The sequence below is a fragment of the Phytophthora ramorum genome (genome assembly GCF_020800215.1).
Source record: "Phytophthora ramorum isolate Pr-102 chromosome Unknown Phyram_PR-102_s0008, whole genome shotgun sequence".
Lineage (NCBI taxonomy): Eukaryota > Oomycota > Peronosporomycetes > Peronosporales > Peronosporaceae > Phytophthora > Phytophthora ramorum.
Window position 1 is genome coordinate 2,063,818 of NW_027150654.1, and position 24,560 is coordinate 2,088,377.

At 55.7% G+C, this 24,560-nt stretch overlaps 5 protein-coding genes across 5 annotated transcripts; 4 read left to right on the forward strand and 1 right to left on the reverse strand.

Annotated features, from left to right (window-relative positions):
* Positions 1-62: 62 nt before the first annotated feature.
* Positions 63-1,316, forward strand: KRP23_9580 (Peptidyl-prolyl cis-trans isomerase B; the record flags this gene model as incomplete). The annotated part of the gene is made up of 4 exons (XM_067895152.1): positions 63-140; positions 248-442; positions 512-717; positions 782-1,316. 4 exons carry the CDS (start codon positions 63-65, stop codon positions 1,314-1,316), a joined length of 1,014 nt encoding a protein of 337 aa, XP_067742765.1.
* A 400-nt stretch (positions 1,317-1,716) lies between these two features.
* KRP23_9581 (uncharacterized protein) lies at positions 1,717-2,337 on the forward strand (the record flags this gene model as incomplete). The annotated part of the gene is made up of 1 exon (XM_067895153.1): positions 1,717-2,337. One exon carries the CDS (start codon positions 1,717-1,719, stop codon positions 2,335-2,337), a length of 621 nt encoding a protein of 206 aa, XP_067742766.1.
* A 646-nt stretch (positions 2,338-2,983) lies between these two features.
* KRP23_9582 (uncharacterized protein) lies at positions 2,984-4,775 on the reverse strand (the record flags this gene model as incomplete). The annotated part of the gene is made up of 3 exons (XM_067895154.1): positions 2,984-3,438; positions 3,523-3,876; positions 3,959-4,775. The coding sequence occupies 3 exons, from the start codon at positions 4,773-4,775 to the stop codon at positions 2,984-2,986; spliced, it is 1,626 nt and encodes a 541-aa protein (XP_067742767.1).
* Positions 4,776-5,989: 1,214 nt separating this feature from the next.
* KRP23_9583 (Sulfate transporter 4.1, chloroplastic) lies at positions 5,990-8,083 on the forward strand (the record flags this gene model as incomplete). Its single annotated transcript, XM_067895155.1, has 1 exon — positions 5,990-8,083. The coding sequence occupies one exon, from the start codon at positions 5,990-5,992 to the stop codon at positions 8,081-8,083; it is 2,094 nt and encodes a 697-aa protein (XP_067742768.1).
* Positions 8,084-9,523: 1,440 nt separating this feature from the next.
* KRP23_9584 (uncharacterized protein) lies at positions 9,524-10,063 on the forward strand (the record flags this gene model as incomplete). The annotated part of the gene is made up of 1 exon (XM_067895156.1): positions 9,524-10,063. One exon carries the CDS (start codon positions 9,524-9,526, stop codon positions 10,061-10,063), a length of 540 nt encoding a protein of 179 aa, XP_067742769.1.
* Between the last annotated feature and the right edge of the window lie 14,497 nt (positions 10,064-24,560).

Below are 24,560 nucleotides of genomic sequence, written 5' to 3' on the forward strand. Positions count from 1 at the left end.
GATGCGCACTTAGCAGCGTATCAAAACTTGTGGCTCACTTTTGTCTGGAGCTCTTGACCGCCATGGCGTCTCTGCTGCTGCGTCCGTCGCAGCTCCTGCTGCATTCTCAGCGCTCTCTGCGCGCCCCGCTACTGCGCAAGGTCCTGCTCTCATTCTCCACCGCTTTTCCCGCCTTTTCCGCTTTGAATCGCGTGGAAACTCGTCTCTCATGGAGTTATTGTAATATTTATTATATTTTATGCTGCAGACGGCTGCGTTCAGCTCTTCTGCAGGTCCAACTGGGGGATCCTCGGGTCTCACGTCGCTGCAGAAGGCGTCGCTGAGTCTTGCCGCCATGTTCGGCGGGGGATACGCCATCGGCTACTTCTTTGGCCCCTTCCCGTCGCTGGAAGAGCTCATGGGCACCAAGGTGGTTAGTGGAGCACCAGCCTACAAGGGAGAGGTGAGGTGGATGGTGGTGGTGGGCTGAAAGTGGCGCTGATGCTTTTTTTTTTACTTTTGGTTTTGGCAGTTGAACGTGACGGACAAGGTGTTCTTCGACATTGGCATCAACGACGACTACGTGGGCAAGATCGTGATCGGCCTGTACGGAGAAGTGCAGCCACGCACGGTGGAGAACTTCCGAGCTTTGTGCACGGGTGAGAAGGGAGAGTCTCGTGCGGGTCCGCCGCTGTGGTACAAGGGCTCAGGCTTCCACCGCATCATCCCTGGCTTCATGTACGCTTTTGGATGTATGGTGTTGCTGTTTGCTGATGGGGCTGATTGGGTACTTTATTTACAGGATCCAGGGTGGAGACTTTACGCAGCACAATGGACGTGGTGGAGAGTCGATCTACGGTCGTCGCTTTGATGACGAGGACCTGTCCGTGCCGCACGGAGGTCCCGGAACGTTGAGCATGGCGAACGCTGGCCCGAACACGAACGGTAGTCAGTTCTTCATCTGTACGGGTGACACGCCGTGGCTCGACGGCAAGCATGCGGTCTTTGGTCGTGTGCTGGAGGGTATGGACGTCGTAGACATCATCTCGAGCTGCGGACGACGCTCTGGCAATCCCAAGGCCAGCGTTAAGATCATCAACTGCGGTATTCTCGACGCGGATGCGGGGTCAGACCAAGGTGGTGCTGCGGAGAAGCCGAAGCGTTTGACCCGTGAGGAAATGCAGGATCGTTTGGAATCGCTGCGCGAGGTCGAGGGTAACTTTTTGGCGCAAAAGGATCAGATAGACCCCACCATGTATAAGCAAATGATGGCAGAGATCGAGCACGAGAAGCTTCGCGTCAAGAAGGAGCTGAAGAAGCCGCAATTGCAGGAATAAATGGCGCAAGGAAAAGTGGCCAGACTGACTAAGGAGGCTGCGATCAATGATCACGCTGCGTTATTTTATGATTATGGCGGATATGCGGTAGGTAGTAGCGTGGTCATTTCAAAGCCTTCTGTTATCCCAGCACAAATCTACGATAGAGCTTCGACACGAGAACTGCAGAACTCCTGTATCGAGCACTTGAATTGCAGTTCCCAACAGCTAATCTTGCCTCTGACTCTTTGGAAATTAAAGTCCTCACCGAGACACGACACAGACGGTCAGCTAGCTTGCGCTGTGTAGTGACCTGCGATCACTTTCCATTTTGGCTATCGACCGACACTTCCGACGCTCAAAAATCTCCATGGTTTCTTCGTTCGTGTCAACACTCGCCGTAGCCTCGACTCTATCGAGTATGGCGCTGCTGGCACCCACCGCCGACGCTCACCAGATTGTGCTGCTGCCGGAACCCCAATGGACGACCGACGACAAGGACACCAAGTACAACCCGCTGGCTTTCCTCGAAAACGAAGGCTTCGCGACCCAGGAGGACTTCACTGCCTGGCGTACCGAGAACGGCTACAAGTCGCTGCGTGACTTCATGGACAACGCCAAGTACAGTGTGACCAACGGCGCCGACTTCTCTTGCGGCTTTACCGACCCCAAGGGAACCCCGCAGCCCATTCCGGCCGACAACGCGATGCGTTCCACGGGATACACGCACGACGGTCCGTGCGAGGTGTGGCTCGACGACACGATGGTGCTCGACGGCGAGAACTGCCACGAGAAGTTCCCTGGCAAGGACTACACCGTCGACTACTCGTCCTGCAAGGGCACGTGCACGCTTCGTTGGTACTGGATGGGTGTCCGATTCCTGAAGGAAACCTACTCGTGGCAAGTGTACAAGGAGTGCATCCCGCTGACGGGTGGATCGGGAACTTCGGAATCAGCGCCGGCAACTGACGCTCCGTCGACTGAAGGCTCAAGCACGGGCTCGCCGGCCACGGATCCGCCTGAGCGCAACCTGCGTAACTAAGCCGATCGCAATGGAATGATACATGTAGCACATGATCCTGCTTCAAGAACCGATGTCCACAGGTCTGGATAAATGTGTCCAAGTAAGCGTTTCGAGGATCATATCAAGTTGTGGGTTGTATAAGGGCCGTTATCGTGCAGTCTAGGGCTCCTACAATTCCCGAAAAGTACACGATCTCTGACAAGTCAAACCATTTTTCGCGTACTTACACTTGACGTACATTGACACTGAGTCACGGTGCTACAACAATCGCCGTGATGAAATCCCAGGCATGGACTGCACCATCGACTACTCGTCATGCTGTGGTGGACTGTGCGCTGCACACTGATGGTGAATCATATCCCGTGGCAAGTCTACAAGGCCCGTATCCCGCTGATGTCGGAATCGGAGTAGATAACGCAGCTTAACTCGCCAAGCTCAGTCGATGCAACTACGAGCTAGCCAGCTTGGATGACAGAAGTGGCCTCCAGGCTTGAGTGCATGACAGAATAAATGGATTAGTTGTGGGTCGAGGATTGAGCTGACATCCCAAGCACAGTTGTGATTTTGTGGCTTGTTACCTATTGGCACAAACCGATTCTATTCCTCATAAATACATGTTGCGGCTCCGGCTCGTCGTCGACGATGGTATTCGCGCTAACCTTACTCACACGATATAAAGTCGCTCGGAGTGCTGATCCGAGATACTAAAATCAGAGCTGGATGCTGACTGCAACATTGCGACCGAATCGAAAGTACCTCTCTCCTCACGGATAGGCGCTGCCTCCCCTGTGGACGTAAACCTACTGCTTGGAGCACCAATGGTGACGCGGTTGCTGCAATCGATATCGCCATCCTCTTCAGGCTCGCAGCTTCCGAAACTCAGCTCAGTTTCGAAGCTTTCAATACTTTCTCCGCTGAGGTAGCTGTCCAAACTACCTTGGACATTACTTCTGCCATCTAAGGCCACCACGGAATCCGTCGCGGACATTTTTGTAGACGCCACAGACCCGCGGATAAATCGAACACTGCAGGGCCCCATTTGACCACGTTTGATAGGATCATAGTGCCAGAAGAGCGCGTCCGTGCGCTCGAACAGTAGATTTCCCAGGTAGTTGTCACCTACAAGGCACCACACTGCAAAACCGAAATATCACATAAGCCAAGAGAGGAAAAGAAATACCACAACACGTGTCACAAACGTACTTGCTTGCTCGATACCCCCGTCATGCTGTAAATTGATCTCGACGTAGCCCGTCAGATAGTGACAAGGATTCCAGACGAAAAGCAACAGGTTGTAGATGCTGCGCTTGGCTGTCATGCTGTGAAAAATGCTGCCATTCACATTGTGGTCTGTATTGACGAGCGTGACGAGCGAGTTGGTCGTGAGTACGCCTACCACCGTTCCGCTTACTCGGTCACGGGCGGGAAAAGGAATGTGACCACTGACGATTCGGTCATCTTTTCGCGGCGGCTTGCTCACTTGCTGAGGCAGCAAGTCTGTTAAATTGACAAGCGTCCACGACGCTGCCTGTACGACCGCTGCCACCGCCTTTTGATCTGGTAGTTGGTAAAGTACAAAATCACCAATACACATGTCAGACTGAGGTAAAAAAATCGCCAACTTTCACGCTAAACCTACCGTCAAAATCCAACGGCGACGTCCACAGGCAGCGCTGTCGAATGGCCAACCGATACAAGAACGGGTTACATCCGAATAAATACTTCAGCATCGGCGCGATCACCACCGCAGACGGGAATTTGAGTGCAAACTTGGCAAACCCCTGTCTATCCATGGTCCCTAGCACGGCACAGACGGTATCTCTCCAGCTCCACTTGGGCCACTGACTGCAGCTCTGCATTAAGGTCAAATTGTCTCTCACCAGCAGAATCTTCAGCGATACAATTGCATATATCAAGCTGAAGATGAAAATGGTCGGGAAGAGCACGAGCCAGTAGAGCAGTACGATGAGGTGACAGGGCAACGCCAGGAGACCCAACACCACCGACAAGATCTGGAAGCCTACGCCTCTCTCAATACTCTTGGTGGGTCTTTTTAGAGCAGTAGCCATGTAGATCTTAAGTACCGATAGCCCCGGCAGTGCAGAGACCCCAACAGCTACGTAGGCAGACGCGGCCACTGGCAGCAGCAAAAACAGCACGAACCCCGTGTACAGGTCCACAAACTCGACTCGGTCGACTCGGTCGGTGTCGTCCAACTCCTGGTGATTGGCCAGCCACGTGGCGCGTGTGGCTTTGGTCTTGGGCAGCGAATCTTGCAGCAATTTGGCCATGGACGCGTCCGAGCGTGACACAAAGTCCCCCCAGGGACCCCCGACCGACGCCGCGGGTGCGTTGGCAGCCGACGACATGGCCGAAGTGCCCGAGATGGAAAACGGAGACGAAGAAGCCCGAGGTAACGGACTGCAGCGACGTGGGGACGCCTGTGCACTGCTCATGGCTGATCGAGAAGTGAGCCATGTACGAAGCGACACGCCCAAATTTCGATGATATTCGCCCGACTCTGCGCTGAATTTGTGATCGGAATTCGATCGAGCACAAAACCTTCAAAAGTGCGCCGAACTAAGCTCACTTCAGCTGGATCTGGTGTCACTGCGAATGAAGCACTTACAACTGGAAGAGTTGTAGCAGCTCTTTCAGTGTTGCTGGTTGTCCAGTTGCTCTCGTGCTGCAGGCCTAGTTGGCAGTGAGTTCATGGTGCTGAAAGAGAACTGCAACTCGCTAGGTCTGTGTTGATCGTATTGCGTTTGGAAGGGCGGACTGATCTTAGCTTGTCTTGCCTAGGCGGCCCCACTAGAGAGCTTCAATCTACATGTAACTACTCGAAATCTGGCCGCAAGAAGGGCACGTACGTGGTCGCTCTCTCCAGCTCTTCAGCTTGCGTCGTCTTAACCCGTGCAGCACCGCCGTCCCCCCCCCCCCGTCGGCTTTGCAGCAGGAGGTCGCCTCAGAGCAGTGCTGCATCGGACACTCGCTCTGGCTGATACCCGCCAGGAGATGTGATGGATTCGCGCTCCATACTGGCAGCATTGCTGCAGTCACTGCGCAGGACGTTGTGACGGGCTCAAGCAACTATGCACGAACTCACTTCAATTCAACCTGCAGATTTCACAGACCCTACATATTACGATATTCTCTGTTTCTGTTCATTTGTATATCTGCATACTATACGTGATTTGTTTTATTGCTAAGACTGATTTCCTGCAAACTACCACATATTTGATCTATGTGGCATTCCCCGCCCCTTCATTTGGAATCTTAGTCTGTGCATCGAAGCCGCCGGCGACACGCCGCGAAATAACCTGACAAATTAAATCGATCTAGACAAGCTCGCGTACAATAAATTCACAATTATACAATACATGAGATACGATTTTGTATGCTATACCGTCTCATACTAACCTGGACAAACACTCTGATAGAACAATAGCAAGGCTACAACAACTCGCATCATCTATTCCTTCAGGAACGTTAAGTTTGACATGCAAAGGGCACCGCATTTCATTGGGCCCACCACCGTCCCAATCGAGCCCCCACTTGCTGCTGCATCAACCGCCCAGCGCGGTGCCATGGCAATGGTAATGACAAGTTGATTGACAGCTCACTTTCCATTTGGCACCGCCCGGCACACCTGCTTTTCGCCAATCGCACCATGTCGTGGATCAACAAGGCTCTGGGCTGCAGCGCAGGCCCGAGCGACCGCTTCGCGCCGCCGAAACGCACGTGGCTGCAGCGCGCGCAGGACGTGGCGCCCATCTTCCGCTGGCTGCCTCGGTACGACGTGCAGAAGGACCTCAAGTTCGACGTGGTGGCCGGCATCACCGTGGCCATGATGCTCATCCCGCAGGAGGTGTCGCTGTCCACCATCATGAACGTGCCGGCCCACCACGGCCTGTACACGGCCGCCACGGCGCCACTGGTCTACGCCATCTTCGGCTCCAGCACGGTGCTGTCCGTGGCCAGCGGCTCCGAGGTGTCGCTGCTCGTGGGCACCATCCTCGAGGACATTGAGGACCAGGACGAGCGCGTGGCCACGGGCGTCTTGATGGCCTTCCTCAGCGGCTGCATCCTGCTGCTCGTCCGCCTACTCAACTTGAGCCAATTGGCCGACTTCTTCTCGCGCCCCGTCATGGGCGGCTTCATCTCGGCCGGTGGGTTGCTCATCATGCTCTCGCAGTTCTCCAACGCCCTGGGCATCAAGTTCGCGTCGCAGGACTACCCGCCGCAGACCGTGTACCAGATCTTCAAGCATCTTGGCAGCACCAACTTGACGGCCTTCGCGGTCACCGCCATCTCGATCGTGTACCTGTTCGCAGTCAAAGTCATCAAGAAGCACTACTTCCCGTCCCCTGTGCTCATGCAGCTCTTCGAGTCGCCGTCCAAAAAGAAGGACGACGAGACGGAGCGGATCCTCACGCCCGTGCAGACCACCGGAGCTCACACTGTCCACAGCCACGGCTTCTCGCTCTCGGACGAGCAGTACGTGAGTATGGAGAACGCCTACGCTCGTCACTCAGCGGCGGGAAGAGTTTCGGACGTCGGTGACAAGCGGCCGCAGGACCAACCCAAACAGAGGTCCAAGGCCATGCTGATTGCCATCTTCCTCGCGCGCACCATGTGCGACCTGGGGCCATTGGTTGTGTGTATATTCGGCGGCATTGTCGGATACTTGCTGGGCTCATCGCACCTAAAGCTCACGGGCGAGATCCCCGGTGGGTTCCCGGACCCGAAGGTGCCCTGGTACGGATTCACGTCGCACCTCATCGCAGGTGACCAATTCGGCAACATCTTGTACCACGCACTCACTGTGGTGGTCGTGGTCTTCCTGTCGAGTATCGCTATGGCCAAGCGCCTGGCTATCCAGCGAGGTGAAGACATCAACACGGACCAGGAGCTCACGGGGCTGGGCGTTGCCAGCATCGTGGCTGGGTTCTTCCAGGCCATGCCTCCTACCGGCGGGATGTCGCGCACTGCTGTCAACCTGCTGAACGCCCACACGCAGCTCGCCTCCATCTTCACGTGCCTCATCGTCATCCTCTCGCTCTACACACTCACCAGTGCGCTGTACTACCTGCCAAGCGCTACACTGGCGTCGATCATCATCGTGGCCGGCTACTCGTTGGTGGAGTTCAAGGAGGCCAAGTGGCTCTACCGCGTCAAGCGCGACGAGTTCTGTGTGTGGACGCTGTCCTTCATCCTTACACTCGGTCTTGGAGTGCTGGACGGCTTGATCGCCTCTATTGTGTGCTCAATTCTGGCTCTGATGTGGAAGACCAAGGTGTCGCCCGTGTCCTTCTTGGGTGAGCTGGACAATGGCAGTCTAGTGGATCGCGAGGTATTCCCGGAGGCAAACGACCTGAAAGATATCGTTGTCGTTCGTGTGGAGAGCTCGCTCTACTTCGCCAACTGCGAGCGTGTGGCTCTGGCCGTGGAGTACGAACTGGTTCGTCTGAAATCGCTGGGCATTCATCCGCGCGGAGTTTTGGTGGACGCGCGAAACATGAACGACATGGACGCTACTACGATCCAAGTGATGTCGGACACCCAGGAGAAGTTGGCGGTGCGCAAGATCCGCTTCGGCATCGCGAACGCCAAGAGCCGGGTGCACGACTTGTTGGCGGCTACGAACCTCATCAAGCGTATTATTGCTGGCAACCCGTCCATCCCGTTGGAGGAGGCCGTGCAGCTCCTTCGCGAGCAGCCGGCGGCGGACAGCAAGATGCGTTCTTCAGACATTACCGTCTAAGCGACAACACGAGCCTTCCGAGAGGCAACCGGACAGCAAACGCACCAGCCAAGCTTCTGCTCCGTGTTTTGTCCCCCTCCTATCATATACGGTACCGGTATTAGTTTTAGGCAAAGTTAAAGTGTTTCGTACTCGAGGATGTTAGGGTGGGGCAATGGCGCACGATTTTTCATGCTCCATTGCCCACGCCGGCACGGTTCGTCTGCTCTCAGAAATTATCACTTGTAGAAACGATACAGCTTGTTTGTCGAGAACGCGCTTTGTCGTCAGCCGACACTATCGACCAGTCCTTTGCTTGGTACAGAGGTCCCTCATCGAATCGATTTCGGATCTGTACTTGCTTGTTTTGCCTCAATGATAAAAAAATACATGTGTACGTGTACCACGATATCGAAACAACGAGGTGCGCTTGTTGAGAGGGACCTCTGTATCCTACATGCATGGCGTCTTGACTCATGCTAACAATCTTGCTGCGGGGAATTGTTGAGGCCAGCTCGATCGCGGACAGCGAGAAAGCATCTGTTAAACCAACCGTGTTGATGTGCTTAAAAGTCACAAATCCATCGCATAGCACAATGCTGCATCGACCCACCAGCCGCTCCGGCAACCCCCCAGCCTTTGCAGTGAGGGCATGTACGGCGAGAGAGTAAGGAAGTCATTTATTAACCTTCGTCATTCGTTTAGACGCTTCTGTAATGCTACGGCGAAAGAGCACAAACCGTTCCTTTTCGTCAGGAGCACGCTGCTGGGTTGGGTCCTGCTGACGCCACGAGGAAAGCCAAAAGACGAGCGTAATACATGTACTGTTTCTTGCCGTTGTTCCTACACCTTGACTCAAGGTCCTGAGGGCGAGATGCAACGCGATGTGTAGCAACAACACAACGCACCCCCTTTCGCGTCCGTATGTAGGGCAAACTGGATGAAGGACTTTCAATTCCTTTTTTTTTTTTTCATTTCCCGACATACGGTAACGCGAAACGTTATCGTCAAACCTAAAGTCTATTCGAATGGACCCTGTGCGGACCCGCGTCCGGTATTCACGATTACTGGATTGGTACACACGAAAACCGCGTCGAGCGTTGCTTTTTCATGGCAACCCGCCCCGTAGCATCAATTACCAAACGCCGTACTTGAAGTACAAGGTTCGGCTTCGGTGGTCCACGGAAGCACGTTTCGCAGTGCTCGCTGCGACTACAACACCCATACAGATGGTGCCTATCGAAAGTAGTGATTCCGACGTCCGATCCCATTTCGTATCAATGGAGAAACGAGGTCACCGGAGTTCCTGTTGGTCGTACACCAACAGAAGCTCGGTACCGGTATGAGTGAGTGCTAGTCACCACTTTGCTTTTCACCGCCTGTCCAACAAGTGCCTATCTCAACGTCTCGATGGTTTCTTCGTTCGTGTCAACACTCGCCGTAGCCTCGACCCTGTCGAGTATGGCGCTGCTGGCGCCCACTGCCGACGCTCACCAGATTGTGCTGCTGCCGGAACCCCAATGGACGACCGACGACAAGGACACCAAGTACAACCCGCTGGCTTTCCTCGAAAACGAAGGCTTCGCGACCCAGGAGGACTTCGCGTCGTGGCGCGACGAAAACGGCTACAAGTCGCTGCGTGACTTCATGGACAACGCCAAGTACAATGTGGCCGACGGCGCCGACTTCTCTTGCGGCTTTACCGACCCCAAGGGAACCCCGCAGCCCATTCCGGCTGGTAACGCGATGCGTTCCACGGGATACACGCACGACGGCCCGTGCGAGGTGTGGCTTGACGACACGATGGTGCTCGACGGCGAGAACTGTCACGAGAAGTTCCCTGGCAAGGACTACACCGTCGACTACTCGTCCTGCAAGGGCACGTGCACGCTTCGCTGGTACTGGCTGGGCATCCGTTTCCTCAAGAACGACTACTCGTGGCAAGTGTACAAGGAGTGCATCCCGCTGACGGGAGGAGCTCGGCGCGCCCTGCGGGACTGAGTGAAAACTCGTCCGGGCTACCACTTGCTGTAGCCGTATTTTTGATGTTTGCCATAGATTTTGATTCTTGTTGGGCTAAAGTGGATGTTTGGTGAAACCTAGCAAGACAAAATGAAGAACGTTTGATGTGTTGAATCATTACGATGTGTGTTTCCAGTGCTCCACTCCGATCGCAGTCAATCGGTGAGCCATTCAGTGGAATTGAAAGCTCTGGTCTTGAGCTTCGACGTCGTTAGTTGGATTTTTTTGCAAACACAATGGGTCAGCATCGTTCACACGTACCGAACCAACTCCAGACACGCTGTGTTTTCATTCAGATCCGAGTGTTGAGAGATTCAGACTTGTCTATTACGCCATTATCAGTGGTTGCAGGATGTCTGGTATGTCTTGAGCCTGGTTAGCAACGCCGGTTCCTCGTGTGAGTCCGGTGGTTGTACGGGGCGTGCCGCCTTTCGCGGCTTCTCTCTTGGTGTCCTAGCTAGATGCTGCTGCATCAATAGCAGCCGTGTTCCTTGGATCTTCGTATCTGCTCTTCGACGTTCCCGTTTTGCGATCGCTCGAATTTGCCTCATGCTGGATTCCCAAAATGTCCTAACACTACCATCGATGGTTACCTCCTCACCCTTGAATACGACTTGGTTGCGTTGGATCCATAGCGTTGTAATGCATACGCTGCACAACACTCGCCATAGTCGGTTCCAGACCCCCTCATATTGGTCTGCTGCATCCGGGTTGATCTTCTGGATCGCTGTCCGGATCACCGTTGATACTGGGGGTGCTTTCCTACTGGCACAGCTTGCTTGGAAGCTGTTTAAGCTGGTGTTTGTCCACTGTTCCGCAGTCCAATGGCTTATAAGCTTCTGCCAGCAAGCTTGAGCGCATGGACACTCCCAGAAGATATGCTCCATGGTTTCCTTGGAGTTCCGGCAGCACGGCAGCTTCCTGCAACTGTTGTCGTGTTCTCGTCCTTCATAGTACAAATTGAGTTGTCTCAACGCCACTCTGTACGTCGTCCATACCTGATACTCAGTTAGCTCTTGACGGTGAGCCCATAATTGCTTGGGAAGTTGCGTCAATGCTGCTGCTTGCCATGCGCTGGCCCCAGCTGTCTCCTGTAGTTGAGAAATAGCTCTGTCGAGGCCCTTTTCGGCGTTCCGATATCTCCTATACGGTTGTTTCAGGAGTGCCTTCAGTACATGCTGATTTGCGATGGAGTCCGGCACTTCCCATGGGAATCTGTGCAGAGCCGGATGGGCGAAGAAGACTATGCCCCCCTTCTCCTGTCGCTTCCGCAGTAATTGACAGTCCTCGCTGGTTGCGTCGGTGTCTGCGTTGTCGCTGGCGATACTCCAGTGAATCCCGTCGCTTTGCTGGGTCAATGCAATCACCTCTTCCTTCCTGGTGTCTGCCCTGCTCTGATGCCCCTCGATCCTGCCGGCTTTCGCGCTTGTCCATATGTAAGCTTCTCTTAACTTCGGCAGATGCCGAAAGCGCTGCTCCGTTCCTACTTTCAATTCTTCCCCGATCTCTATTCTCGGTGAACTCATCAGGATTGCTATGCCCCACTGCCGGAGCTTGGGCTGCGAGTGGTGCTTCGGCCCCTTGGGTGGGATCTCCATGACATACGTCCTTTCGCCTATTCTTTGGATATGGAGGTCTCCTAGCGTACATGGCCGGATTCTGTTGAACTTCTGCGGGTTGAGTGTTTTGCCTTGTTGGTCCCTGATCCACGGGTTATCAGCCCATTGGTAGACCGGCCAGAAGGCAGTCTCAACCTTTGTCTGTTGCATGACTCGTTGCGTAAGCCTTCTTATTCAGATCCGAGTGTTGATGTCACTGACCATCCTAGAGTTTGTTACGCGGACCTCACTAAAGTTGCCTCCATGAAGCCAGACTCCTACAATGTTGAAGTGACTCGCACATTGACGAAACTTTCAAGGAATTAGCGATTAGAAGAAATTGCACGTTGTGAACAGATCCAGCTTTTAGCAGGTTGGACACCGGAATCATTTACGCTGACACCTTTTTTCTAATCACCACTTACGGTAGCGTTCGAAGGCTCCACCATTTTGCGAGAGCTGGCCAAACTCCGGGTTAACCGTCATTGGACTTCATTCCGAACAGTGCATCCCAGGTGCTAACGGTGGACTCACAGTACCGATGGGGGTAGCTGCTTTCGGCTTGATTGGACCTGGCCGTCTCACTCAACGAGTGCCACCATTGCAGTCAACAGCAACACCCGTGGCGACACCGCGCTAATGAAGGCCGCTGCATTCAGATTGATTGAATCTGTCCGGAAAGAGGTGCTTCGTACGTAAATGCCACGAACAAGGACGGCAATGCAGCACCCGATGAGGGCTTCAAAACACGGTGAGATGACTATCATCAAGTATCTTACTAAGCTTTGTGCCGTAGACGTGAAGGCCACGAACAGTAAAGGATACGCGGCCCTCTGCTGGCCGCCGATTTCGGCAAAATTGAAGCCGTCCGGTACCTTGTTGGTAAATGTGGCGCAGATGCCAATGTTCAGAATGAAATCGGAGACACAGCACTGATGATGGCCGTTGTACACGGAAACGCTAACCTCGTGCGATATCTTGTACGCGAATGTGGCGCGGGCGTCAATGTCAAGAACAAATACGGAACTACAGCGATTCACCTTGCAGCCGATCGTGGATATCACGCCATTCGTCGTAGCTTCACTCCATTTCTTCTACCAACTTCTCAATTGCAAACCAGCGATACAAAAACAGTTGCTGGGAATGGTGTTCTGCCTTTCAAAGGTTTGGCAAGCTGCTCCATCCCTCCTTCCGAAATCAAGCTAGTTGTTTTCCCTCAGCCTGATAATATTGAGGGCGATTTCCACGCCAAGTGGCTCGATGCCGATGTGGTTATAAAATTATTCATTCCAGACCCATCTCACTCGGCATGCGAGGATGAAGTGCATCTGTGGCAGAAATTGCGGCACCCCAACGTGATCGAGATGTACGACGCGTGCGAGGCTGACCTGCTGGTGAAGTTCTTTGTGTGCGAATACGCTACGGATCTCTGATTGAACACGTCGCGTCAGCTCCAAAGGAAAAGCCGACGGATTGGAAATACCTGTACGAGGCAACGTTAAGGGTCGAATATCTTCACCAGCGGGGGAATGAGAATGGTTCATCCCCTCGTACGAATTGATCGTTGACGAGTGGAGCTGTCTGGGTGAAGGTGGGTGCTTGCAAGCGCGAACCGAGCCAACTGGTTGGATTCGAAAGTGTTTAGAAACAATTGCAGCAGCGCAAAGATTGGTTACTCGGCTGCAAGACAACTTGAAAGGAGACGAATTTTGCGGTGCTGTTCTTGTATAGATCCCTGTGAAATCGCTTCAAGCAGACACACGACCAGATCGACGGCAATTTCAAGTGCCGTGTAGCATTCTGCACGTTACTTGTAGATGCTTATGTGTCCACTTTGAACTTGTGAGGAATGGAAGTAGCCTACATTTCCCTAACTGAGACAGCAATTCGGTGTCACTCATTGCGTCGGCGTTTGGATAAACTCAAGGATGGATATTTTCTAACATTAAGCCTGAATGAGCAGAAAACAGCATCGCAACGGAGCCGTCTAGACCCAGTGTCGGCTAATTCTTGGGGTTCTACGAATCTCTCGACAGCTGGAGGCTTATTCTCATCGGTCATTAAGCATTTTGCTGGTCATGTGTTGCTCTCTCGTCCGTCCCGCAGGATTGTTCTAGTGCCGTATGTGATCGCATTCTTGTGTACATGGACTTTATTAGGAGTAGTAGATGGTGAGCAAAATCCGTGACGAACTGTTAGTACTACGCATACATCGGCGCGCCATCAATACATTGTCAGCATTTCTCCGAAATCTTACTTCCAGCCGCCGACACAATGACGCTTGCAATGTACCACACTACAGCCAACCACAACGCAATTCACCGCCACGGACACACCACTACCAGCAGCAGCAGCAGCAGCAGCAGCAGCACCACCACCACCACCACCACCATCACCATCACCACCGGGGCCTTTGACGGATAACCGATCTCGACACCATGAAGCTCTCCACGCTTGCCACCACTGCGGCAGTGATCGCTGTCGCCAGCGTCGTCGCCGCCGAGCAGCAACCTTCTTTGCGCGCACTGGCAGCACCGGCTGAGGCGGCTCCGGCAGTGGCCAAGGACGCGTCCGCTCCTACTGACAAGAACAAGGAGCATTTCGGTTGGGGTGGTCCGTGGGGAGGCATGGGCTGGGGCGGGGGCTGGGGCGGTGGTCTCGGAGGTGGCCTCGGAGGTTGGGGTGGCCTTGGTGGCTGGGGCGGGGGCGGGGGACTCGGCTGGGGGTGGTGATTCTCAAAACGAACGTCCTGCCGTAGTCTAGAGCACACGAAAGACGTCTCGCAACTCTCTTTTCACTCCACGACGTATCCCAGCTAACACTTGATAAACACGGCGATTCACTGCTTCTTTCATGAGATTGTGCACTCCACAGCGACTGGTTGATCGGGTACTCGTACCGTTTTCGTGAATGGTCGAGTCCTCGAACACTTCCGTAGCGGTGACATGAGTCTGCTAACACTTGATCTCTTCACAACACGCAAAACTTCGCGTAGTCGCTAAAACGATGGGCAACGGCCTAGTATGATGGATACGTTTCGAAGTACTCCGCGTTGGGCTCGACTGGGGTAGGGTAACTCCAGTAAGTTTACAAAAGCGATTTTCCAACTTCCTGCAGAACCGTAGGTTCGTTTCGTTTTTCAGTGAGGTACATTGATGTCACTTAGTTGTGCTAACGACTTCCTATGTCCGTTCTAACCATCGCCCCTATGTCGGTAGTTAGCCGTCTCCAGGTCCTAGCTTACGCTTCCCCGTTACGTGCCGGTGTCCTTACTGACTGTCGGCCACGACGTCCGCTTGCGCCGCGTTGTCCTCGTGTGTTTTCCATTGTATCATGTCTCCATCTAGGTGGCGGAGTACTTTCCTCCATTTCCCTGAATCGGTGCCCGTGTCAGCCGTGTACTGTTGTACGCTCGTTCTGCTTCGAGCGCTGTGTTTGTTAGCTCCATTGCCATACGGTTGGCTTCTTTGGCGTGGTGTAACCATTCTACTTCCCGAAGCCGATCCACGATGCGCCGACTCCTCCAGTAGACTTGTGTTAAATGCCGTGCCTTTGGGGGTTTGCGTTGCCGATGCTGTGCAATCAGCATCTTGTTCGTGCTCACCACCCATAGCGGCCAGTACCGCTTCTTCTCGCACGCCTTGAGTCCCATGAGGAGCCCTAAGTGTTCCGCTTCCGTGGTCGTCGGTGACGAGCTGGCGTATGACATGTGCCCGCTCCAGTTGGCCCCGCTCGATATGTCATTACAGCTGACAATGATCGCCCCGCAAGCTCCTGATCGTTTTGTTCCTGCCACCCGTCCGGCCACGTACAGTATGTACCTGGTTCCTCCCTCGGCGTGATCCACTGCTGGCAGTGTGTCCCCTCCCGAGTGAAGGGCTCTACCGACGATCTTCGCCGCCGTCGCTCCAACTACTAGTGATGGCGCTGCCCGTAAGTGTGCCTGGACAGTATTGTAACCCTCTCGCAGCCGCTTGTTAAGGAGTGCCACGTGGTGCCCTTCCGTGATGTTGTTCGACTCGTCAAAGTGGTTGACCCGCCACCGCCAAGCTGCGTGGAGATAGATGGCTACCCCAATGCGCCAGCTGCTCTCAACGAGCAAAGTCACCTCCTCCGCAATCTGAGGGCGAAAGTCCATCACTTCCCGTTGTACTGTAGCCATGCTGCCCCATACGCCTGCCGGTATTTTCGTAAGTTGCATCCCGAATACCTCCTGCTGCAGTCCGTCGTCTGTCAGTCCGAGTTGTCGCCATGGCTGGAGTAGGTGCCTCCGTAATTTTCGCGTCGCTGGGCATCCCCAGAAGACGTGTTCCAGATCCACGTCCAGCAAGTGTACACAGGATTAATGTGGGCAGCCGATCTTGTCGTGTCGCCTGTCAAACATCGAGAGTGCTCTGAGCTTGAGGCGCAGTAGTAGTTGTTCTCCCCACGGATTGAGGCCCACTACTCTCCGGATGCGTTTCCATTCGAGTAGTGCAAGCCCTTCCGCCAGTTGTGGGCTCCGTTCCTGCCATTTTTTGGTCCTGCCGTCGAGGTCTATAGCCCCTCGACGTCGTTTCGCCGCTGCCACGCGCTCTTTGTACTCACGGCGAGTCCGTGTCCACCTGCGGCGTCCCGCCCATAAGCACACGAGTCTGCTCAGTCTTGGATGTGGGTGAACCTCATGCACCTTCAGTTCCGGTCGCATTCTGGCCGTAAGTACTCTGCATAAGTCTGCCCCGCCGTGTATTGTCTGCACCCACGGTTCCTCAGTGATGGATGTGTGGAAGACCACTTCCACCGGGGAGTGGCCTCTGACCGTCACTATCACCGGGTGTTGGTCTGGGGTAGCAGTGAACTTGACTTCAGCAGGGTATATCTTCCGCGTCAGCAGGTCCATATAGTTAAAGAGCAGTGCTTTCGCAAATTTCTCGGCCTGCGCTCGGTTTTGCGGCGCACCATGCACTGCGTTGAACGTGAAACATCCCTGCCCTGTGGCCGTCCTATTCCAGGCAGCGATGTCCACTACCGTCGGGGTTCGCTCGCCTGTCAGTCCCATCTCCTCCGCCAGCGATCTGCGTTGCCCGTCACTCGAGATAATCTGTAGTGTCTGCACGTCCGCGTGTGCTAGCCACTCCATGTGCGGTCGGTCCGCATATTTTCCCGGAGGAAATTGTCTTGCAATCGCCATTGTCCGCAGCAGCTCCGTCGCGTCGACTCTCAGTGTGTGATTCTCCCACTCGATGGCGATACCACCCGCTTTGTAGGCGAGGCATACCTCAGCTCGTTTAGTCGCTAGCGCTGTCGCCGTCGGCTCCGGGAGTCCTGCCAGAGCGATCAACTTCCTACCTGTGAGCCAGATACTGGCGCTTCGTCGGACCCCTTGAGTTCCCGATGGCGTATATTCAGGTGTGATGTGCACCTTCGGTGCGAGTCCTGGCTTTCCAGTATGAAACAATACGTCGCCGACAATGTGTGCTTGGTTCGTCCCGACCGCCGCCCAGGTGCTGACCGCCACTGCCGCTAGCGCGTAGAGCTCCGATCGCAGATCCGGAACTGCGAGCCCTCCGTTGGTCCGCGGCAGTGCTGCCAGATCTGCGTTTAGCCATGCCCTCGTCCCCAAAACTTCATCTGCGAACTGCGCATGCCAGACATAGTTTCGTATCTTGGTGTCCATGAGCTGCACCTCTGATGTAGTCGGCCAGGCATGTCGTGCTACGTACAGGAGCTTCGGGATGATGACTGCAGCCGCAATCATGCTGCGTTGATCCACCGTCAACACCTTTTGACTTGCCATGTAACGGGGTTACCTGAAGAGTGCCCGTCACTCTTCCGGGTTGGGTATATGGTGTACCCAACACCACTGACACGTGGTGGTGGCCCACAGCCACCCATACATAAAACATATAGGATAAACTATAGTTGACTTAGGAATTGTATTGCAAGACGATCTCTAGGTAACTAACTATAAATATATTAGTCTATAAACTACGTTGTCTAAGTCAACCGTTCCCCAAGACCGGGAACTAGTGAACCGTCGTTCACTTGGAGTTTGTATACTCCTAGCACTTCCTCGAGCGCAAGGTGCTGTGTGACTCCCGTCACACTTGGTAGCACTTGTAGTCAATCCTCGCCTACGCGGGTAAGATTGGACTACCTGAATCCTCTGTAGTCTCAAGCATTGAGCCACCATGGATCGCAGTGAGTTTCCTCACTTGAACGACTCGCAGTTCGAGTCCGTTCGGAAGATGGCGGGCATCTTCGGGATGGATGCCCTCCAGAGCTTGGCGGCAGCAACACCTGCCGAGCAGCTCGAGCGCGTAAGCGCTTTCGACACGTACGAGCAAGGGCTAATCGCCCATGTACGTGGGAGCCTACAGGCCCCTGTGGCTGAACGAAAACCAGTTCAGCCCAAGCCTTTGAGGCTGAAGGTTAACCCCTACGAAGGGAAGGAAGGGGAAAACCTTCACTTCTGGGTCCGAGAGGTCGAGCTCGCTACGGACGCGGCTCTCGTCTCGGACGAGCGACTCCGCGTCGCTTTTGCTCTCTCTCACCTTAGTGGTCGAGCAAAGAGCTGGGCGTATACGCGTGAAGCGACAACGCCTGGATGCTTTGCATCCTGGGCTCAGCTGTGTGAACAGCTTCGAGCCGCCTTCCTCCCGGCGAACTATGAGTATCGCCAGCGCTCACGCTTCCTTGCGTGCAAGCAAGGGAGACGTGAGCTGCACGAGTACATCCAGGAGATGCGGGAGCTCACCGCATCTCTGGTGGGAAACCCACTCCATGAACACATCAAGGTGACGGTGTTCATGGACGGCCTGCGAGTAGGCCCAGCACGCACGCAGCTGTTTCGGGTGCAAGCAAGCACCCTGGAAGAAGCGATTCAAATCGCTCTTCAGGAGGAGTACAGCCATCGACAGGCTCGCACTCCTGCCACTGCGTGGCTTGGGGGCTCCACTCAGGGCGGGCCCCAAAGTAGAGGCCCCTTCAACGGTCCTGTGCCGATGGACCTGAGCCTTGCCGAACAGCACGACATTCGCTGTTTCGGCTGTGGCAAACTGGGGCACATGAAACGTGCGTGCCCCGCGGGAGGAACAACACGGCGGTTTCCTCCCAAGCCCTTTGGTCCTTGGGGTCGCTGGCAAAAGCCGCGACCCCGTAGCCAGGGGAACGCAGGGAACCAGTAGGGGCGGGGCGCCCTACTGGGGAAGATCTAAGTCTTCATGAGTGGTGCGCGGGTGGTGCGCACCATGAAGGCTTAGCCCCTGAGAGTCTCTGTACTCTCGAAGCGGAGAAGGGCAGCGGAGGGCTGCTTGTAGTACATGCAAGTGTACGGGGATACGATCATCCCATGAGAATCTTGATCGATTCTGGGGCGTCAAAGAACTTTGCACGCCGCCGGACGGTCGCTCGCAAGAGCGACCAGTTCACCGATGCTTTACGAGAAAGTAAAGGGAACGGGCATGTCCTAGTCAGACTGGCTGACGGGACTGTAGTGGAGGTGCCCAAGGTCTTTATGGACCTGTCCGTCAAGTTTGAGGACTTTAATTCCACTGAACGATTCCTCGTTCTTGATATGGACAAGTACGACTTGATCCTGGGCATGCCATGGCTTGAGAAGCATGAGCCCTGGATAGACTGGCGCGGCAAAGCCATCGGGGCTAGCCGGCCTGCTGCTACTGACAGAGCATTGGTGAGTCATGTTCCCACCTCTGTCAGCAGCCGGGCCTACCACCGGAGCCGAGTCGGAAATGACTCCGAAGAATTAGTTGCGGCAGGAGCCGCAACAGGTGTCATGACACCGTCCACCGCGGGCAACGGACCGCCACAGGCAATGCCGGTGGACAGGACGTCGAGTCCAGCGAGGGGAACTGCAATGCCAGCAGTACCCACCGCTCCTGACTATGGCACCGTACGGCCTTCGGCCTTATCGACGCCGGGGAAAGTCAACTCCCCAAGGGAAACGAGCCCACGTGAGACCAAGGAGGTCGAGACCGTGGCCAGGGTCGAGGTTGCTGGGAGCACCTCTGGTGTGGGTAACAATGTGCCACACGGAGTCGATGGAACTCCCGACTCCACCCTTGAGTCACCACCGGCTGTGGGTAACAAAGGACCATGCCGTGGTGGGCATCGACGACGTCGTCGCCGCCGTAAGCCGAGTCTGGTGAGACAGACTGGAGTCGCTACAAGCGACTCGGAGAGAGAGAACTCTCCTCAGGCACGGCCGGCCGAAGAATGCTATCACTTCTTCGACGGCGAGACCGGGTGTACGGTCAAGGTGGGCTCCACAACGTTGGCAGCCCTGCCTGAGGTGTCAGAGCTACTGAACCTCGAGGAAATGTCGATGGACGATTTCCTGGCACAACTGAAAGCCGAGGCAATCGCGGAGATGGTGCTCCTGAAGCCGGAGGCCTCTCCAGAAGAGCTGAGCTCCTCTTCCGTTATGGACAAGGATGTCCTGGACGAGCTTGGCAAGAAGCGCGCAACGCGCACGGGCTCTGCGATCCTCGAGAACCCCAAGGATCCAGTGTATCCTTTGGTGAAGGAGTTCTCGGACGTGGTGTCCAAGGACCCGCCGTCCCAACTCCCACCTGACCGAGGAGTTAGGCACGAGATTGATCTTGTGCCAGGCACAAAGTACTGTGTGACCAGGCAATGGCCACTGCCTCGCGAACAGTGCAAGGTCATTGATGCCTTCTTCGCCGCGAAGGCAAAGGCAGGCATGGTGCGTGAGTCGAAGTCTCCGCACTCGACGCCCACCTTCTGCGTTCGCAAGCCGAACGGGAAGTGGCGTCTGGTTCATGCTTATAACAAGCTGAACAGCGCAACGGTGCCCGCCCAGACACCCATTCCCCGCAAGGATGTGTTGTTGAACAACATGGCGGGCTGCGAGCTTTATAGCGCGCTGGATCTGGTGGATGGATACTACCAGATCCTGATGCGCGAGCGCGACATCCCGCTCACGGCGGTGAGCACCCCGAGCGGCATGCTCTGGGAGTGGCTAGTGATGCCACAGGGCCTATCAAATGCCCCAGCGACTTTCAATCGCTTGGTCACACAGTTGTTTAGACCCTTGCGTGCGTTCACGCAGACGTACTTTGACGATATCTTCGTCCATAGCCGTGCCGGGGAAGGCAAGACGGCTATCGAGGTGCATCTCGAGCACCTCCGTCGAGTGTTTATGGTCATGAGAGCAAACAAGCTCTATGCCAACATCGACAAGTGCGTCTTTGCGGCACAAGAGATCAAAGTTCTCGGCTGCTTCGTCAGCAGCGTCGGCGTTCGAGCCGACCCTGAGAAGGTCAAGGCCATTGCGGCCTGGCCCACACCACGATCCCAAAAGGATCTTCGCAAGTGGTTGGGTCTCGCCAACTACTTGCACAAGTATAGTGCGGGGTATGCCGGGCTGGCACGACCCCTGTCGGATCTCCTTAAGAAGGATGCCGACTGGCGCTGGGAGAGCCGTCATCAGGATGCATTCAACAGCATCAAGGCGAGCTTGCAGCGCGCGCCGGTCCTGGCTTTGCCGGACGAGACAAAACCGTTCAGCGTTGTCTGCGACGCCTCCGACTATGCCATCGGTTGCGCGCTGCTGCAACACGACGCGGACGGGCACGAGCGAGTCATCTCGTTCCAGTCCAGGCAGCTTAAAGCCGCCGAGAGGAACTACCCTGTCCATGACAAGGAGCTCCTCGCAATGAAGTATGCCCTTGTCAAGTTCCGGGTACACCTCCTGGGCTCTGAGCCCTTTGTGATCTATACAGACCACGCGTCCTTGCGGACGGCCACCAACTCTCCGCATCTGTCTCAGAGGATGGCCCGCTGGCTGTCATTCTTCGCGGAATATAACTTCCGCGTCGAATACAAGCCGGGCAAGCTGAACGTGCTTGCCGACGCGTTATCCCGTCGACCCGACTATGAGCTCGCGCACATTAGTCGGGTTACGACAGATCTGTACGATCGGATACGCCTGGCGTATCGAGATGATGAGAATCTCTCCCCCATCGTGCGGTTCCTCACCGCTGGCAAGGAGGCCAAGCATGCATGGCTAACGCCCCGCCATCGTGCCCGCCTCCATCGCTATGCGTGGGTCGATGGCCTCCTCCACTACCGCATGGATCCGGCCGATCCTCCGCGGATAGTCGTCCCCAACGACGAGGATCTGAAGTATGACATACTTCAGGAGGCGCATGATGTGCCTTCCAGCGGCCACCTTGGCCGCGAAAAGACCTTCTTGTCAGTCTCCCAGGTCTTCTGGTGGGCCCACATGTACAAGTGGGTCGCCACGTATGTAAGGACCTGCGAGACATGCCAGCGAGTGAAACCTGCTGGTCATGCCTCGGCTCCTTTGCAGAGCCTGCCAGTCCCGGAAGACTGCTGGAAGTCGATGAGTCTTGACTTCGTCTTCGGACTGCCGGCTGATGCCCAGGGCAACACCGGCGTCCTGGTGTTTGTCTGCCGCTTGAGCAAGATGGTACACCTTGCTCCGGTGGCTGACTCAGTCACCGGTGAACAGACTGCACGGCTGTTCCTGGATGGCGTCTTCCGCTATCATGGCCTCCCTGAGACTATTGTCTCTGACCGTGACCCACGGTTCACGTCTGCGTTTTGGAAAACGCTGTTCCAATTGCTTGGAACACGGCTGCTCATGTCCACGGCCGACCACCCGCAGACGGACGGCCAGACGGAGCGCGTCAATCGCGTCCTCGAAGACACTCTACGCAGTGTCTGTGCCGAATCTCCCGGCACATGGTCGGCCAGTTTGCCGATGGTTGAGTTTGCACTCAACAACGCGGTACACGCGTCCACGGGGTTCTCCCCGTTCTACCTCAACGGGCTCCGAAACCCCCTGGTGCCACTCACTCTCCGTGGTGACACCGCGGCTTCGGTCGTAAGTGGGGGAGAGGCTCGGAAAGCTCTTTCCTCCCAGGTGTCAGACGTGACACCGGCTTCCCTAAAGAAGCAGTTGTCGACTTTTGTCGACAACAGGCTTAATGTGATAAGCCGGGTGCGCGACACAATGGCCGCCGCCCAAGATAAACAAAAGGAGTACTCTGACCGACATGGAAGAGGAAACTTAAACGTGTTTAAAGTGGGCGAGTTAGTCCTACTCGACACTAGGAACCTACCACTAAACTCGGCCAGTTCCGTGCTCAGCAATAAGCTGAAGCACAGGTTTATCGGACCCTTTGAGGTCCTGAGCAGGCATGGCTCCGCCTACACGATCGACTTGCCTAAGTCGATGACGACCCACCCGACGTTTTATGTGGGTCGTCTGAAGCGCTACCACGACCCTCAGGCTTCTGATCCCCCGCAGGAAGCGAAAGGGGATTCTGAGGTGGCGAGTTCACCACCTCGAACCGAGCGCCCGCCTCCCGCTGTGGCGACCGCCACGCGGAAGCCGGCGCAGGGGACTGGTCGTAGGCGTAAGCCTGTGACCTCGAAGACGCCCCGCCGTACGGGTAGGAACCGTAGTACGGCTGGGAGTACGCATAGGACTGCGGCTCCCGATAGCCCGGATAGCTCGGCCGGTTCTGGATCTCAGAACGGAGGTGAGCCACCTCGTCGCGAAGACAGTCGACGTCGTACGACGACGCACGACGATCGACCCGGGAGTGGAGATCCCCACACTCCTGGCTCAGTCGGTCCACATCCCCACGAAGGAGGGGAAGAGACCCCGGCTTTCCCGACTGAGCGGCAGCCTGCCCACCAGGGCCGAGACCCAATGCGATCTCCAGAGTGTACACTCGATCACGGAGATCGTGGATCTCCTGCTGCTGAAGCAGCACGGACTGATCGGGAGATCGCGCCGACGATCTCGGAGCCTCACGCTGTGGCGGAGCCTCGTACGCATAGTCGAGCAAGGCCTCCGCCGGCCCTCCTCGACCGTAATGGGGAAACCCACTACCACGTGGAGCGTGTGCTCCGTGAGCGGCGCCGCCAAAGGAAGCGCCAGCTCTTGGTGAAGTGGCGAGGGTATCCCTCGTCACAGAACTCATGGGAGCCGATCGAGCGGCTCCAGGCTGACTGCCCGAAGGCTGTCGCGATCTGGGAACAGAAGCAGCGACAGCTTCGTAAGTAGTCCGCGGCTTCTTAGCCGACGGACGGGGTACGGTGGCAGACGCATGAACACCGTACCCGCGCTCATTTCGAGCGCCGGACTGAGCTCTACGCTCCAGTCCTTCCATCTCGGAGTACAGCTTCCGCTTACTCACGAGGTGGGCAAACCGAATCCGGAGGTCGCGCTGATCGAGGATTCGATGCAGCAGGCGATCCTCCTTGAGCTCATCGAGCTCCTGGGCGGAATGCCCACGCAGGCCAACCCACCGCCAGAACAGGTCTTCCGCTTGGGCCACGGTGTAAGTGTTCTCGGGTTGGACCCAAGGGTAACCCCACACCGGGTGGAGACCACCCCTGTTCTCACCCTTCTTGCGAAGGGTGGTGAACTCCTTGAGCGGCATCCGATGCGGAGCCAGGAGGACGCACCGAGCGGCCTCAATATCCTCGGTGAACAAGTCCACCTTTTGGATCAAGTCGCGCTCATACGCGTCTCGGGAGGTGGGGCCTCCAATGAGGCCACGAGGGGCGCCGAGCCTCTCAAGGAACAACGGAGAACCCGTGTTCTCATCGGGCGGGAAGTAGCCCCTGGGGTGCTTGGACTCCCTCTCTCCCGAAGCACCCCCGCCAGGAGTTGGTTGCGGCGCCGGAGGCGAGAGGCGCTGGCGCATCCGGGCCTCCTGGAGGCGTTCTTGCTGCTCGTCGAGCGCATTAGCGACCTCCTCCGGGACATGTACCTGTCCCTCTTCATCCTCCGAGTTTGACTCCGAGGAGTCAAACAGGGACTTGATAGCATCAAGCCCCCTAGTCCGGCCCTTGGGAGGGGACCGAGAAGCGATTCG